This window comes from Schistosoma mansoni, chromosome W, assembly GCF_000237925.1.
Source record: "Schistosoma mansoni strain Puerto Rico chromosome W, complete genome".
In the NCBI taxonomy this organism is placed as follows: Eukaryota; Metazoa; Platyhelminthes; class Trematoda; order Strigeidida; family Schistosomatidae; genus Schistosoma; species Schistosoma mansoni.
Window position 1 is genome coordinate 46,725,256 of NC_031502.1, and position 17,574 is coordinate 46,742,829.

General features: G+C 40.2%; 2 protein-coding genes across 2 annotated transcripts; one reads left to right on the top strand and one right to left on the bottom strand.

Moving 5' to 3' along the window:
• Window positions 1-563: 563 nt before the first annotated feature.
• Smp_084060 (hypothetical protein) lies at window positions 564-3,100 on the bottom strand (the record flags this gene model as incomplete). The annotated part of the gene is made up of 1 exon (XM_018789912.1): window positions 564-3,100. The coding sequence occupies one exon, from the start codon at window positions 3,098-3,100 to the stop codon at window positions 908-910; it is 2,193 nt and encodes a 730-aa protein (XP_018655307.1). The 3' UTR covers window positions 564-907.
• A 7,354-nt stretch (window positions 3,101-10,454) lies between these two features.
• Smp_167760 (putative 30s ribosomal protein S12 family member) lies at window positions 10,455-10,924 on the top strand (the record flags this gene model as incomplete). Its single annotated transcript, XM_018789913.1, has 2 exons — window positions 10,455-10,586; window positions 10,655-10,924. 2 exons carry the CDS (start codon window positions 10,455-10,457, stop codon window positions 10,922-10,924), a joined length of 402 nt encoding a protein of 133 aa, XP_018655308.1.
• Between the last annotated feature and the right edge of the window lie 6,650 nt (window positions 10,925-17,574).

The window sequence follows — 17,574 nt, forward strand, 5'->3', positions numbered from 1 at the left end:
GTTAATAAACCGGTCACAATAATGAAAACCATCCAAAAAAGGTTTCTTAACAGTAAAACATCCCAACTGTCGAGATAGTAATATTTTACTATCGATATGACGTGATAAAATGAAAGCTTGATAGGCAACTCGACTGTTAATTGAGGAACCATAGTTATCCTTGATCTGTATTACTTCTTAAAAGTGTGCTTAATAATACGACCAGTGAGAAAGTTAATCACAAGAATAAAGCACTACGCCGATTGAGAATTGATGAAAATACCTTTTCAGAACGTTGAAACTTACTACCCATAAAACAATAGAGCTAAGACTGAGTAGTTAAAATAGACACGAGCTCAAACTCAGTAACATGTCCTTCGGTTAAGACATTCCGTTGGCAGCTTCAATCTTCACCGAAAATATGCCTCAAAGTAGAATGTACGAACTTGTATCTGATTGCTGGAATTTTAGCTTTCTCTCCCTTTAGCGCACAAGACAAATACAATGGATAATCATCAATTTACCTTACCACCAACTATTACATAATTATTTTTACTAAGGACGAGAAAAGATAAAAAGGTTTTAGTGAAAGATGTTATATCAAGAATATAAGTTAGAAGTGATATAGACATTTTAAATATACAATTAAAGTATGAACCAATTAGACGATTTAAAAAATAACTAAAATATTGATAAGTAATAATCTTGTTTAAATAAAAACATTTTCTCATTTGAATTGAAGGTAGTAACAAACGTTTAAATAACAAAAAGGCAAAACAAAATAGACTAGTAATGGCAAATACTTATGCATATAATCACAAGCTTTTACAAATCAAGAAATGCTGACTCAAAGATTAAATAGGAATGCAGTGCATTTGCACAAGGAGAATGATAGCTTACAACTGATAGGTATCTGACATCTAAGAGTTTATACAGAATATTTGGGAGGTGGGTCTTCTGTAAGTCTGACCGTAGGTGGGTCCCCAACTATGAGAACAGGTTGGATGAATCGGTCACCAAAAGAAATAGGAGCAGAAGCGACAGACCTAGACAGGTGGCACTGCATTCTAGAATGTCCAGATGTGCTAGTAATTCTGAGATTAGATTGGTGTGGTGTATTCCGACATAAAAGTCGTGACAAACGCGAACGTATAGATGAATGAAAACGAGGACGAGATATTCCAGCTGAACGTCTCCTATAGCGACGAGATGGGTTCGACTGAAACGTCATACGTTGGTTCCGCTGAATGCGGGTAACAGTTGCACCCAAACCAGATCTCCTTTGTGACTCATTGTAACTAGGAGGAAAGGGAGGAAATATCATAGGTGGTTCTTCATGTGTAGGTGAAAGTATCACATAAACAATCGTAGTGGAAGATGAAAATGGAGGTGGATTAGATGAAGAATCAGAGGCATTGGAAACATTTGTAGGGACTTGGAGAGTTGTATACAGAAGACGAGGACGAGGTTCACTAGGACGAATAAGACGCAATCTTTTAAAACGACGAAATATAGATCTACTTAAGGTACCTGGTTGTTGAACAGAGGACTGTTCATTGCTGGAAGAGCAGGAAACTGAAGTTCGATCTTGAGTTTCGAATCTCTCTGCATCGAATAGGTTAGCAGCTGCACGAGCGGCAGACAAAGCTACTGTACCAGTACCTGCTTGTGTGAGGATTAATGAATGACGATTCAACTCAGATAAAAAAGGGATTAATGTATGGTGGATTTGTGGCTTATGAACTACTTCATTAGCACTACTGGTGGGATAATTTCGTATAGGTACATCTGAATTGATGGCTAATAGTACATTGCCAGTACCAACAAAGTCATTTATTGCACCTGATCGGAGCACAGAAGCTGCTTGATTAGCTGTAGCAGCATTGAATGACACTATGTTAGTGCGTAATGAACGTGAATTTTGAAATCGCAAATTAAGAGAATTTGAGCAAACGCACCGACAGCAGAGAATGGATGTTGCAAGACTGACTGATGCTTCTAGAATACCGACTATCAACAAAAGGAGGTGCAAAATAACTTGACATGTGCGCAAGTAGGTATCAGATGTTTCACGTAGAACATTTTTAAAGTCCAAAGGCTGTAAATCAGACCAATCTTGGGTTCTGGTTGTTAACGCTGCCAAGGGAGACTTCGGGTCGTGCCTTTGAGAGAAAGTTTTGTTTTCGCGGTGACTTGATGCAATTTTTGGAAGTTCACGGGAAAACCCTTTTCGTGTAACAGCACTGCTAAGAAAACCATCTTCTATTGTCCCAGCCACAGAAACACAAATGAGAACACACGCAGACAAGCTTACAACCATACACAGTACCAACAACCCTACTAAGGCACATACAATCGGGCGACGAGCAGCAAGAAGACCATGAAATCCAGTAACGACCATTAATATTCCAGCCCATAATCCTGTAGCCATCTGATATAAAAAGACCGCCTTAGTAAAAGCAACACTCGAGAGGACGATAGCTGCAAAACCACATAACAACTGAATTATACTTAGAATTATGAGGTTTTCATTCGTTACTCGGTGGCGCGGGAAAGAAAACAAGGGACATTTGCAAGACCCAGTGAAAAGTAGGCAGAAAAGCGCATCAGGTGAGCATGGTGAAACAGTTGGAACCAAACATTTTGATTTGAAACAGCAAATATCAACACAGTGTGTTTTTGGTATAACTGGGGCGCAAAAAGTGCAGAAGCAACATGGACGGGGAACTTCCTCGTCTTGAGATATATCCGACTGCACCTCAGGAATCGCAGGTGGACAAGAAATCAGGAACTGGCTATTAAATAATCTATTTGAATGACTGTTATTAACATCTTCGAATGCATGATAATCACCCATATTCGGACATGATTGCACAAAAGGTATAGAATCAATTCCATGGACGAAATTCGAATGTACATAAGTAGGGACGTAATTTCTTGAAATGCCTTCTATATGAGCATGTATGCTGCATCGACCCGTTACGTCGAATGATGTTTGTTCTTGCATCTCATCAGACGGTTGAAATCCTGCTTGAAAATCTGGAGTGAAAGACTGTCCACGAAATCCACAACTGTTGTTTGTAACATCTTGTGAAGCAGTGCATGTACATGCGTCTACCATTTATTGCTGTATCACTGCCCTATATCATGAGATTAGAGCTGCTTTCAAACACAAACTAATCGTAAGCATGAAACGTTTTGTACTGCACATTCCAAAAAGGCAACGTAGTGTATTGCAGTAAATGAGCTGTAGGTTTAAGAACAATAAAACTTTGAAAGTAAAACTAGAAAACCTAACAAGTTATTCAACAAATAAATATGACTACAAAACATCAAATCAAGATATGAACCAAGAATATAAACAGCTTCAGGTATCAAAAAGAATTTCGACTTATATCAATAAGTGTACAAAGTAGTTTCTAATTTCTAAAGAAAATCTTATTTACACTGGCAAAACGAGATAACGTCAAGACTTGGAGTATTTTTATTTAGTCACTCTAAACTCACTTTTTTCTCCGTTCTTAACCCGATTTTCTCGGTTGACAGATTCGAACACATTAGCTAAACAGTATCTTGATACTATATTTCACACAAGACGTTATTTTATTGTCGAATGTTTAAACTTTAAACTCTATAGCTAGACTCGATCCTCAATTACTGGTTAAGTAAGAGCACAGTTATGTTCACTTTCGTTTGAGTAACCCAGTAGTATCACTGATAAGAAATAAGAATACATAAACGCATGCTTTTTATCAACTTGAACCTAACTAATGGAATCTGACTGTAACTTTTGTGTTGATAACACTGGCTGCCAGATACTGCACGCTTTATGCGAGTTTTATGAAATTTCTCTAGTAGAGAACTTACACACAATCATATCCATAATCCACCGCAAATCAACGCACATCGAGTTTTACGAAGCTTACTAAAACAAAGCGTTTATAAGCCCAGTATGGGTTGGTGGTAGACGAAATCTTGGTGTACATACATAAAGCTTATTTGTTACTCTTAGTTCTTCACAATCTATGGGACGAGATACGGCAGGTGTATTATTGCTTAGTCTAGCCGCATGGAACAAAATATTGGAGCCACCTTATTTGGAAACCTTACTAGACCTGGTTTGTGTCTGACAGAAACTCAGCACGAATACAAAAACCCCAGCCCACTTGTACTTGCAACTGTGATGTTGGCAAGATGTTTATCTGCTCATCACTGATCCTACATTTTTATAAAGTGGTGTGGTGTGTCTTAGTTTTTACTAAAAAGCATCAGTTAAGGCAGAAGATATGTGTACGTTGCTATTATTCAATCGTGGGTCTCTTCGAAACATTGACTCAGTATGTTGGGACCATCAATTCGATAGTGATGCAAGTCTTATGTCACAAGGTCGGGATATTAAGTTTATATGGTTGTGAACATGTGGTTCAAAACTATTCAGTGGCCCAACTATACTCACTTTTTATGCTATTCAAGATGTTGAGGTTAGTGTCATTCCATAACAACATTTACCTTGTTCTTCCTTATATTTGGTTATCCACTGAAACCAGCCGTATTTGTTACTATGATATGATGACTGACATTCTACATTGTGATGACTCAATCGGGCTGGAATAGCTGAAACATTTGCCTCTATGAGCCCTACCAACAATCGACCTTAAGGTCCTATCCTTATTACAGAAGACTGAAGACTGAGGCCCATTTAAAACAAGAATCTCCGCGTTACAAACGTTTTCCGACAAAGTGAACAATCATCAGAACCTAATATCGGCTTTCAAGAGACGAATCAAACAAGAGCCTAGAGGCTATAGCTACATAGAGAAGCGTATAGTATGCTAGTAACGAACTGTCTGATTTTCTTACTCCAGATCGCGAAACAGAATCTGATTTCCGTGACAGTTTTGACTAAATTTATACACAATTAAAATATATGCTACATAACAACATGATTCTAAGAAATGAACAAAACATACCGTTTACTAATAGGTGACCTTCACGATCAAAAAAGCGGTGGCGCTAATGAACATAATGTGTGACCTAGTAACAATGGTCTACTCTTTCAATGCTGACGACGAGCGAAAAGTTAGACAACAGTACTTTTTTTTGCTTGTTTTTTTAAATCGATCAAATGACTTTCCTACGACCTCCAGGGAGAAGTGATCATATAGTCATCTTATTCAAGTTCATGGATGAGATGGCCAGTCAAACAGTTGTGCCGTCCCGTCCTAACATATGGAAGGCAGACATGGAGGCGATAAACTCTGCAGCATTGACTGAAAACTGTATAATTGACTCAGAGGCGCCAGCGAAAGAGTGACGGATTCATTTCAGGCAGTTATACAATCGGGTAACTCAACCATATATCCCCTGGACAGTCCCAAAGAAGAAGTATGGCCATCCCTGGATGGGCCGAGATATTCGACGTTTAATGAAACAAAAAGAGAAATGTTGGAATATCTTCACCAGTCTTGACACAGCAAATACTGTGGAACGCTGCAGGTCGATAAGAAATACGTGTATAATTGAAATCCGGGAAGCTCAGGGAAAATAATAAATGCACTAGACACAAACAGCCTAAGAGACTATTCTTGTACACAATTTACAGAAAGAGGATGCAGCCTTGGATTCGCAACCTAACTAGGGGAGGAAGTGAATCTGGAATGATAGAGAACGACCGGGGAAAAGCAGAGTCTATCGCAAACTATTTTGGGGCAGTTTTTACTCAGGAACCTCTTCTATACAATGAACTAGACCCAAATAATAAGTCGACGAACCTTCTGCTCACTGTGGACTTTGATCGAGACGATGATCTTAGCACCCGAGACACAGAAGAGTCAACAGCACCCGATAAACTAAACCTCAAAATCTTGAAATAACTTGCATATTATATTGCGGCCCCATTAACTGCGACATTCAATATGTCACTGGACCAAGGTATGTTACCTACGGACTGGAAGCGTGAAATCGTCACTCTCATACATAAAACAGGACCAAGAGAACTTCTATCGGACTACAAACCTGTCAGCCTTACCAGTGTTTTGATTAAAATACTGAGAAGAATAGTCAAAAAGACCATAATGACATTTGTGGAAACCAACAACTTGTTAAACAGCGCGCTATTTAAAAGGACAGTGGTATTGTTTCTCGTTGAGTTAAATTCACCGTTTTGATCGTAAATTACGTATCAAAACTACTGTTTACACTTTAATTGAATTTATTTCAGTTAACGTGACATTGTATTTGTGTGTTTTGATCCTGCTTTTGTGTATTTACTGCATCAAAGCATTCTTGGTCGACTGCGGCTTGTTTATTTGAATAAGGTTGTGATTTGTCTTACATATCTACCTTGCCTATCATTTTGCTTCATTCTAAGATGGTCGGCTCTGTACACAAGTGTGGACAGCCATATTGCTTATTCCCCGTGGAAGAAGGGGTGCAATGTGACGAATGTAAGAAGTGGTTTCACAAAATGTGCACCCGCTTAAGCCCTCTGCCTATAAAAGGTGCTCGAAACCCAATTCTCATTGGCTTTGTATGTTTTGTTGCTCAAGCAAGACATTACTCATTCAGGAAGCCATAAGCCTTCTAGCGTTAGCTAAAATGGTCGACGTAGGCCGTGCTGGCAACATGGATACTGATAACAAAGATTGTATCAGTGTCGTAAATGCTGCCATGGCAGGTACCAGACACCCAATTTTGCAACACGAAGAAAAAATTCTACTCCGATACAACCAATGAAAGACATGCCATTAAGTACTGAGGGACAAGTTGCTTTAGCAGCGACTGATGACCCGGCTAGAACCACTATCGTCCAGAGTAGTTCCAATCTGGATGCTGAGACTAGTGGAGAATGGATTACGCGGAAACGTAAAAGAGACGGGAAAATACCCGAAGAAAGCGCGCGTATAGTCGATAAGTCCTCGTTGGACTCACGTCCTGCGCCTCAGGCGACTCCGCTCAAGTCCAAATGTAAGAAAATATTTAGTACTGTTGTGGATGGAAACAGTTTAACTTCACCAAATGTTGTTGTGAGTCACTCGCTCGACCCACATGACACTGTTATAAAGAAAGCTAACAGTAAGAAGCCGATAGCTAACCGGCAGGATCTGACATCACGGTCGAAGGCCGTGAACACGACTTTTAAAGAAGTTAAACAGGTCCCTAGTGTAATCATCTGGAACTTGGAAGAATCGAAAGACACCGATCCCGCTAAGAGACATGCACACGACCTGCAGTTAGTGGGATCTCTCATCAGAAATATACTGCCCGATGAGGTCCCAGGGGTACATATCTCGAAAGTCATCAGACTCGGTAAATATGTTGGAGGCGAAACCCAACAGAGAAGGATCCTTAAATTAGTACTCGGTAATTTTGAGGAAAGGGACCTAGTACTAAATAACGCACACAAAACTCGTGACTCAAACATTCGTATTCGACCTGACTGGCCACTTGAGGATCGGATTAAGTGGAAGAATGCCCTAACAGAGTTAAAAACTCGAAAGCTAAACGGTGAAGCGAACCTTACGATTAAGGGTTTTCGGGTAGTCAGGTCTTGGAAGCCAATGCTTCCGAGACCTGTGTGGGTAGAACGTATGTCTCCAAAAACACCTGCCCGTAGTCTTCGGAATAAGATGTCTGAGCTAAGTTTGATGGTAGACGAACTAAATCCTGATATAATTGTTATCACCGAAACTTGGTTCACTGTAGATATAGACTGTTCTCCCACCATTTCAGGCTACATCTGTATCAGAAGTGATAGAGTTAGAAGTCGCAAGGGAGGAGGCATAATATTATATGTTAGGGACCACTTCCGCATAAACTCGATCATATCGGAGACGCATGTAAGTGGTACGTGTGAGGTAGTATGTTGTACAAATAGGTCTAGAGACCGGTTAGTGACTATAGGAGGAATATATCGTAATCCGTGTTGTCTCGCTGACGACTTTATCCTAAGACACATCTGTTCTTGGAGTAAGGCAGAATGTTGTCTCATCGTTGGAGACTTCAATGCACCCCATATCAACTGGATAGAGCTCACAGCTCCAGGTGGGGGTTTCGACAGCGTCCTTCTGTCATCAATTATTCAATGTGCACTTGTACAATGTATCGTTAAGCCGACGCATATAGACTTGGAACATAATCCGTCATTGATAGACCTTGTCCTCACACACCACTGTGAAGATGTCGTCGACATTCAACACCTTGCCCCACTGGTGAATAGTGACCATGTCGTACTTTCCTTTAAGTTCCGGATACATGGTATAGAATTTGCATCTGCTCCACCCCGTCCTAATATCTGGAGAGCTAATATTCCGGTAATCAGGGACTATGCTATCTCGGTTGACTGGTCTGTCGATGCTGATGGATCGACTGATGATGCATGGAATAGGTTTAAGTCTACGTTCGAGTCCGTAACTCAACCGTTTATCCCATGGTCAGCAAGTAAGCTATCATATTGCCCTCCATGGATTAATAAGGAAACCCGGAAGCTGTTGAAGCGTAGGAAACACTTCTGGGACTTATTCTTGTCAACAGGTCAGGCATCATTTAAGTGCGAATATGAAAAAATCCAGAATATATGTAAAAAGACCATAGCTAAATCCCGCATGGCTTATGAACGACAGTTGGCATACGATAGCTGTACCTGTCCGAAGCGACTGTTTTCGTACGTTAAAAGGCGGACGAAACGTAATGATGGTATCCCCTCATTACTGTTAAGCGAAAATTCAGCTTTATTGGCTGAATCTGATCTGGCGAAAGCGGAGACATTTGCTAACTATTTCAGTGAAGTCTACTCTACGTGTAGTGATACAACTACTTGTCCCGTTGACAATGAGATACGAGCCATAGGACCTTTACACGTGACCGAGGATATTGTCCTTCCATTGCTAACTAACCTAAAACCTTGTAAGATACCGGGCCCCGATGGGTTACATCCACGTTTGCTGTCATCGCTTGCGAACATTATCTGAAGACCGCTCACGATGCTCTTCAACATGTCCCTTTCACAGGCTCAACTACCTGGAGACTGGAAAGACGCCATAGTTAGTCCTATATTTAAGGATGGTCAGAGACGGATCGTATCTAACTACCGGCCTGTTAGCCTGACCAGTATAGTAGTTAAGTTACTTGAAAAATTAATTCGGGCTAAGCTACTGAGTCACATAGATTCGTATAATCTGTTAACTCCCGAGCAACATGGGTTTCGTAACAAGCGTTCATGCTTAACTGACTTACTCATTGCGAGAGGGGATTGGACAGCTGCTCTAGACAACAGCCTGTCTGTCGACGTGATATTCATAGATTTTAGCAAAGCGTTTCATAAGGTTTAACACTTAGGTCGTATGCAGAAGCTCTCGAGCTTTGGAATAACAGGTGCTATACAGGAATGGATAGGAAGCTTCCTGTGTGACCGCAGACAGAGAGTGAGGGTCAGTGGAACGCTACCCGAATGGAAACCGGTCAAAAGTGGTATACCCCAAGGCACCATCTTAGGCCCTTTACTTTTCCTTCTGTATATTATTGAACTACCTTTATTACTCAAGTCGTCGACATTATTGTTTGCGGATGATGTTAAAATTTGGAGAACAATAAGAAATGAGACTGACCGTTGTTATCTGCAAGCAGATTTAGACGAATTAGTTAGGTGGGCTCATGATTGGGGCCTGGAAGTTAATTCCAGGAAGAGCGTGTTCATGCACATCGGGCACGATATTAGTCGCCACTATACCATTAATGGTACATCTCTTCCACGCGTTCAAGAGCACAAAGACTTAGGAGTAACTATAAGTCACGACTTGAAAACTACTGCGCACTGCAATGCGGTTGCTTCCAAAGGCTATCGTGCACTATGGTCATTTCGCCGAGCATTTAAATTCTTCGACGAGGATATGTTTCGAATTTCATATCCCACCTGTATCCAAGCAGCTAGCCCTTGTCTGATAAAGGATACTAAATCGCTTGAGCGTGTCCAGCGTGTAGGGACAAAATTAGTAAAGGGTCTTTCTAAACTCCCTTACGATGAGCGTTTAAAACGTCTAAACCTTTTCCCCTTATCTTATCGTAGGACCTTATACTGGCATTTCGTATCTTTAATTATGATCTGTGTGTTAATATGTTTTATCTTTTTGCTCCCTCCAGCACTAATAATCTCCGAGGTCATAGCAAGAAGGCTCTGAAACCGCGATCTAATAAACTAAAGGTGGGGTCCCGTTTTTCTCATCGAGTGGTCAATGACTGGAACGCTTTACCAGAATAAGTGGTATCAGCACCATCAGTGAACATTTTCAAGAGGAAGCTGGACCTTCACTGGAATGAAATCTGTCAGGATTAACACAGGTTTGTCAACCTACTATCCTTATTACTGAAGACTGAAGACTATTAAACAATTATTATTAAACAATAGTAGTTATTGGAGATTGTTTTAATTACTTTCCTTGGCGGTACACCGACCTCGTTATCTATAGGTGGTACTCAAGATGCCTGCAGGGAAACCTTCTGGTCTGAAGACTGCGCGCAAGCTCAGAGACCATCGCCGGACTCAGAGATGGTCAGATAAAGCATACAAAAAGCTCATATTGGAACAAGATGGAAAGCGAATCCCTTCAAGGGTGCCTCACACGCAAAGGGTGTTGTACTTGAAAAGGTGAGTCACATGGTTTAAGTCATTGTATTTCAGGTTGGTGTTGAAGCTAAACAACCGAATTCTGCCATTCGTAAATGTGTGAGAGTTCAGCTCTTAAAGAATGGGAAGAAAATCACTGCTTTCGTACCTAATGATGGCTGTTTAAATTTCATTGAAGAAAATGATGAAGTTCTAGTGTCTGGTTTCGGGCGAAAGGGGCACGCAGTCGGAGACATACCTGGTGTAAGATTCAAGATTGTTAAGGTTGCAGGTGTATCACTTAAAGCTTTGTACACACACAAGAGGGAAAGACCCAGGGCTTAGTATTTTTCATAATATATTTTCGTTTTTGGATATGACTTGTTAATTATCAATACCATATTGACATTTTCTGTTGTGTAGTAGGATAGGTTTTTGCACCATCTGAAGTGCCTGGTGTCTGTACTTCACGTTCTCTAAGCCTCCTCCTATTCAGAATGCTAAATCGAACGATTATTTCCGCGTCCGTCAGTTTGACCGCTTGTAAATGAATACTGTCTCTTGGTACTGAAAGTAGCTGCGTCGCGGTGCTGTGAGGGTATATCTTGCCATTCATGAATTAGTTTGATAGTCATAGCAAGAAGGTTCTGAAACCGCGATCTAATAAACTAAAGGTGGGGTCCCGTTTTTCTCATCGAGTGGTCAATGACTGGAACGCTTTACCAGAATAAGTGGTATCAGCACCATCAGTGAACATTTTCAAGAGGAAGCTGGACCTTCACTGGAATGAAATCTGTCAGGATTAACACAGGTTTATCAACCTACTATCCTTATTACTGAAGACTGGACAACATGGTTTCAGAAAAGGTTTACGTTGCAAAACAAAGTTCTTTGTGGCAAAAGAACAATGGATAAAGGCTCCAGGCAATGGAAAATCAGTGGATGTTTTCTGCATAGACTTCATCGAAGAGTTTGACAAGGTGCCAACAAATAGACTGCTATTGAAGCTGGAAAATCTTGGCATTGCCAGACCTCTCATAAAATGGCTTAAGGAATTCCTAGTAGGTCATGGAAAGAAAAAAAGGAGAATTCGAAGCGCTACACCTGGGGATCAGTACTCGGTGGAGTACCCCAAGATTCTGTCCTAGGTCCTTTACTTTTTGTGCTGTATGTATCAACGAAGTGTAGTGACCTGCTTTTCTCAACGAGAAGACAATTAGAATAAAGGAAACAATTATTATTATAACCAGTTGTACCAGTGATTATTTTATCGTACTCTTTGTTGCTTAACTGTATCAAAGTCACTTTTCGTTCGGTCGTCCACCTTGTTTGGTTCGAACATTCTCACGCTCTGCCCTTATTGTCGGTATTCTTTCGGTACCACGAGATCGCCAATAAATATACTCTATCTGGACCAGTTACAGTCTTCTGGTTTGCGAGTTATCAAAGGGACCAAGTCAGTTTCGGACACGTAATCTTATTGTAGTGGTGATCACAGTCAATCAAGACTCAACGCCATCTACAGACTCATTAACTCCAACGTGTCTGGAGGTTCTGGGCCTCAACAAGCACCGTCATAAAGAATAGATCTCTATCGGGCCCCTGAAAACGTTTCAAGAAAGGAAGAACAAAAAGAAAGAAATTAACAACAGTCAAACAAGAATAGAGAAGGTAAAGGCATAGGCTAAATACACAGAAACAAACAAGCAAGTGAAGGAGAGCATCAGATCCGACAAGCAGAAACATGTGGAAGAACTAGAAACGACAGTGAAAGAAACTGCAAGAGAAGGAAATATGAAACAACCATATGGTACAATGAAGAGACCAGCAGGTAAATATGATAATTCAGAGAGATCGATCAAGGGCAAACAAGGAAAGACAATCACTGTGATTCAAGAACAGAGGAACAGATGGGTAGAATACTTCAAGGAACTGTTGAATAAATCAGCTCCAATGAATTCACCGGACACTGAAGCAGAACGCACAGAACTTCCTACATATGTCACTCCAACAAGTCAGACATAGAAGTAACTGCAAGTATGCTTCACCTTCTATTCAAGAAGATTTGAGAGCAAGAACAAGTGTGGATAAAAAGACTGTGAAGAAGGACACCGCATCACTACCAAAGGAAGGGGATCTGAGCAAATGTGAGGACCACAGAGGTATCACACCACTATGGGCACGCTGAAAACGTTTTAAAAGAGTGTCGTTGAACCGGATGAAAGATTCAGTAGACGTCCAACTTCCAGATCAACAGGCTGGATTCCGTAAGGATCGGTCGTGCACAGACCAAACTGCGACACTATGAATTGTCGTTGAACAATCAGTTGAGTGGAACTCGTCACTGTACATCAACTTCATTGACTATGAGAAGGCGCTTGACAGTGTGGATAGGATAACATTATGGAAACTTCTTCGACACTGTGCAGTTCCTCAGAAAATCGTTAAGATTATCCAGAATTCATACGACGGGCCACAGTGCAGAGTCGTGTATGCAGGACAGCTGATAGATGCATTTGCAGTAAGGACTGTAGTCAGATAAGGCTGTCTACTCTCGTCCTTCCTCTTTCTTCTGGTGATTGACTGGATTGTGGAGACCTCGACATCTGAGGGGTAGTACGGAACACAGTGGACAGCTTGGATGCAACTAGACGACTTGAACATCGCAGATGACCTAGCCCTTCTATCGAATACACATGAACAAATGCATACGAAGACAGCAAATGTAGCAGCAGCCTCTTCATAAATAGGCGTACGTTCCACTACTAAATGTTAAGCATTGTTTATCCTTCATATCCAAGTACCTTGCTGCTCCCCAGTTTCACTTTTTTCTTCAGAATCTTGCTCTGAGGACAAAGCTATGGAAATTATGAAATTTGAAACATGCTCAACGGACGCGCTTTCCCAAGGTTATAGTTCGCACCAGGCGCTCCACAAGCCTACTTTATAACAACTATAGACTTAAAAAGCTGCATTACATAAATACTTGGCACGACCAAAACCCTAATACACTTTTTGTAGGGATTGTATCTGGTATGTAACGTGGACGCGATGCCCCTTTAGAAAATATTTTGAAGAAAACACAGTATATCTGAAAGAACGAACTGCTATCAACTTTTATAGATTATATTTACTAAACAACCCAGCTTGGGATGCATACCGTGAACCAGTAAATGTTGTAACTTGTAAATCATGCCTGTAAAACTGGCGTGTACCTGTAATTGCAGAAAGAAAAATGCATTATTAATATTCAACCCACTCTACTCAGTCTGTCATTCCTAAATATACCACTTTCGCCACGCTAACTTCCGACCACCTTTCTACCATAAACCACATTGTTAATAAACCAAATAAATAAGAATATGAAGCGGGTACTCCTAAATTTACCCTTCTCCCCGTGACGAAACAGACAGCCTACCAGGTTTAGATCACACCCTTCCACTAGACAAGTACCCACCGCCCCTGAAACGAATGTCGACCAGTGGTCGATCTGTACATAATACTGATATGAACCGCAAAACAAGAAGCCTTAACAAATTACGGAAGCTATTTTTGGGGACGTTAATTCATTTAATTCAAAGCTTGTAAAACTGCAACATTTACTTTTGTCCCTAGCCTATTCTACAGATCATAAGCTTTCGTTTGATGTATGACTCATTGCCATAGCATTTTCTGTTCTAAAGCTATTGTCATTTAGACGTAATCTTTTGTACCCTATTTTCTACTATAATCCCCCAGTTTTGGACATAATTGTATTTTTCTGATTATTGTACGTTGTGGTCAGCCTATTCATCTACTTATTCATGTAACTTTTCACCCTAATCTGAATTGGGAATTCGAGTGCTAGATCGGGGTTGGAATAAAGTGATTAGTGCTCCAGCTATCTTTGTCTTCTCTCTCTCTCTCGCGTGCTTGCCAGCCAATCAGAGATAGAATAGTTTTCGTCTCTCTGCCCCCACTTCGAACTCACGCATATTAGCCTCAAGGTTAAGCCAGTCAGCCTACCGGGTCAAGGTCTTAATCTACATTAGACAAGTCATACTCGGCACTAAAGTGGGTAGACAGATTCAAGGACGTAACAAATACCATGAGTCACCTACGCACCTTGTTACTCCTAAACAATCCTTCAGTTGTTTTGATAGTGGATGTTGGCTGTCCTCCGATTTTGTAGATTCATACCATTGAATAGATGCCTATGAGCTCTTCTGCAGTGGTTGAGTTTCTAGGAAGGGTGGTGGTAGTCGTGTATATGCATCTGAAAATATGAGAGCAGAAATCCATAGCGATGCTATCGTCAGCAAGTTAAATGATTCGATAAGGCTTATTGTACACACTCATGAATGTAAAGTACTGACTAGATATGTATATCTAGCTCCTAACACTACTAGTTCAACTGAGTCATTTGCTAAGGATGCCTCTCTTGATTTCGCCAGCAAAATATTTTCGTAGTGATCTCAACCTTTCCACTACCAACTAGAAGACACTCTGACAATTGTGCTTTGAAAGTATAATTAGTTCCTTAGATAAACACTGTATAATCCAAACTAAGTTTGGCTGAAGAATAACTATCTATTTATGTAGAGACGCGTGGACTCCAATCGAAATCAGAACAAAGTGATAGGGGTGACAACGGTTCTACACAAATATTACCACACAGTTATTCAACCAATAATTGTTCCCACAATAATCGATCAAAAAATAATTGTTATTCTATCCTTTCTGGATAGATCAAGTAAAAATCCGTTCAAAAAAGAATGGCTGATAAAGTGTGATGGTTTGTAATGATAAGATTAAGATTCTTAGGTCATAGGATTAGGCTTAAATTGTTTTGTTTTCCGAGGTTGGGATATAATTTAGGTATGTTTTGATGAACTACAGAATAGAGTGGTGATATGTTGTGTAGAGGAACGGGGAGAAAGCTAAGTTTACCTTAATTTTCGAATTGAAATAATTGCATACTAATTATGTTGATTAATGACTCACTTTTTCGCCGTATTTTTAAGTTTTCTATCCTCTCGTTCTATGCTCAAGGTTCTCATTCTGCTAGTTCTGGGCCTTTTTAAGTAGAAACATGAATCTGACTGTGGATCATAAGTGTGAGTCAAAGAGGTAATAATTATTAGAGAACTTCATGATTATTATTGATTAGCCACCTCACTATAAACCATAGCATGCCTGAAATCAACAGGATATTTTGTCCAATGAACATGAGTAGTTTGGAATAATCTCCACACCACCATGTTTACCCGTTACTAACTCCATCATCCTTTCCCGATGTTAGGCTGTTTTAAAGTAATGGCTTAATCAGATATTACATCCTGCCTTGAGCCCTTTTTTCACACCTCGTTGCAGCACACTGTTTCGACGATCACCAAGTTACAAGCAAAGCAAACAGCTGACGCTTGTGTGTTGGGGATCAGACGTTCATGTAGTATTTCTCACTGTCATGGCAAGCCAAAAAACTTAGTCACATGTCAATTTTCAAAATAATGGTGAGCGAACTAGAAGAAATGCATGGTAGTTCGGTGTTGTGAACGGTTCTTGTGACCAACCACTAATTGTTTACTATGAGTAGTCAAAGGGAGTTCGAGTTTCAGAGAAGTCACAAGCAATTATTGGTCGTTGAGTGGGAAGATGTGACACTGAAGCACATACAATGAGTAATAGGAAACATAGTTTTTTGTAAAGCATGCAATATTCACATTTTATTCATTCTGATGACCACGCTGATTTCTTCTATAGCAGTTGGGGTAACAGCCATGGAAAGGAGTGTGTAAGGTGTTCGACGTCTAGTGGATTCAGTTGGACTGATCTATTCAGGAGTTCTTCACAGTGTTCTGTACATCTGTTCAGCTGCTCATGTCTCTCAGTGATAGGCATGCATTCTCTTTCACTCGCTTCTTTGTTTCTGTGCATTCAGCATGACCTTTTTTGCTCATGGCCAACTATTGTTAATCTCTGTCTTCTTGTTCCTCATATCAAGATATGTGATTGTGATTTTGCTGCTCAACATATCCTGGCAACTTGAATTTTACGTTTCTTCAGTCCCTTTTTAGTTGTTCTCTATAGAAGTTTCCCTTTCTTTAAGTACATTTTTCAAGGCTGAAATGTATCTTGAATTTGTTAAGTCTGACAATATTTCGAAGAAAGGTTCCATTAAAACTTTGTACTGCTGTTTGTTCAGTTGCTCAGTGTTTTTTTTAGCCTCAGTTTCATCTTGACCACAACCAGGTGATGATCTAAAGCTGTCAGCTTTTCTCTTTGTCCTTACATCTTCCATGAACCTGCCAAACTTATTGATACAAATGCGATCAATCTGTCCGGTGAAACCCATATAGCCTTAGTGTATGCACTTGTGCGGGGATAGGGTACCATCTATAGACATTTTATTGAATGCACATAAGTTTTCAAATCTACCATTGTCGTTCCTTTCGTTAAGTAAATGTCATCCCATTATATCGTGATCCATGAGATTCTCATCCTATAAGTTCATTTCGTGATTCTTTGGACAGGATCAGTGCAGCTCTTTGTGCGCGGGAAGCAAATTTTTCTTCACAACCAGAGGACAACAGTATCTCTGCCGTACCAAATCTTTTCTTTCCAGCTTCAGTCCAATGGATTTCACTGGTTCCGAACACTGCCAATTTGTATCTTAATACTCCCGTAGTTATTTGACTGATCCTCCCGGACTTCCGGACATTCTGTATGCTTATATTAATTGTTGCTCCGGTGGTTTAGATGACTTTCTGGGCGGTGATTTTTAGCAAGATTATATCCCACGTATTTTGCGTCCTCTTTATTTCTATTTACTTAGTTTCTTCCTTTCCTTCACCTAAATAAATTCAAAATTCTTGCCAATCACACAGAACCTGATTTATTATTACTATTCTATTATTACTATTTTACTTTTCTTTTCTTTCCTTTCTCAAACATGGAAAATGTAGTGCTAACATTATTGAAACTTGTTTAATATTGCATTTTTGAAGAAAACCGAA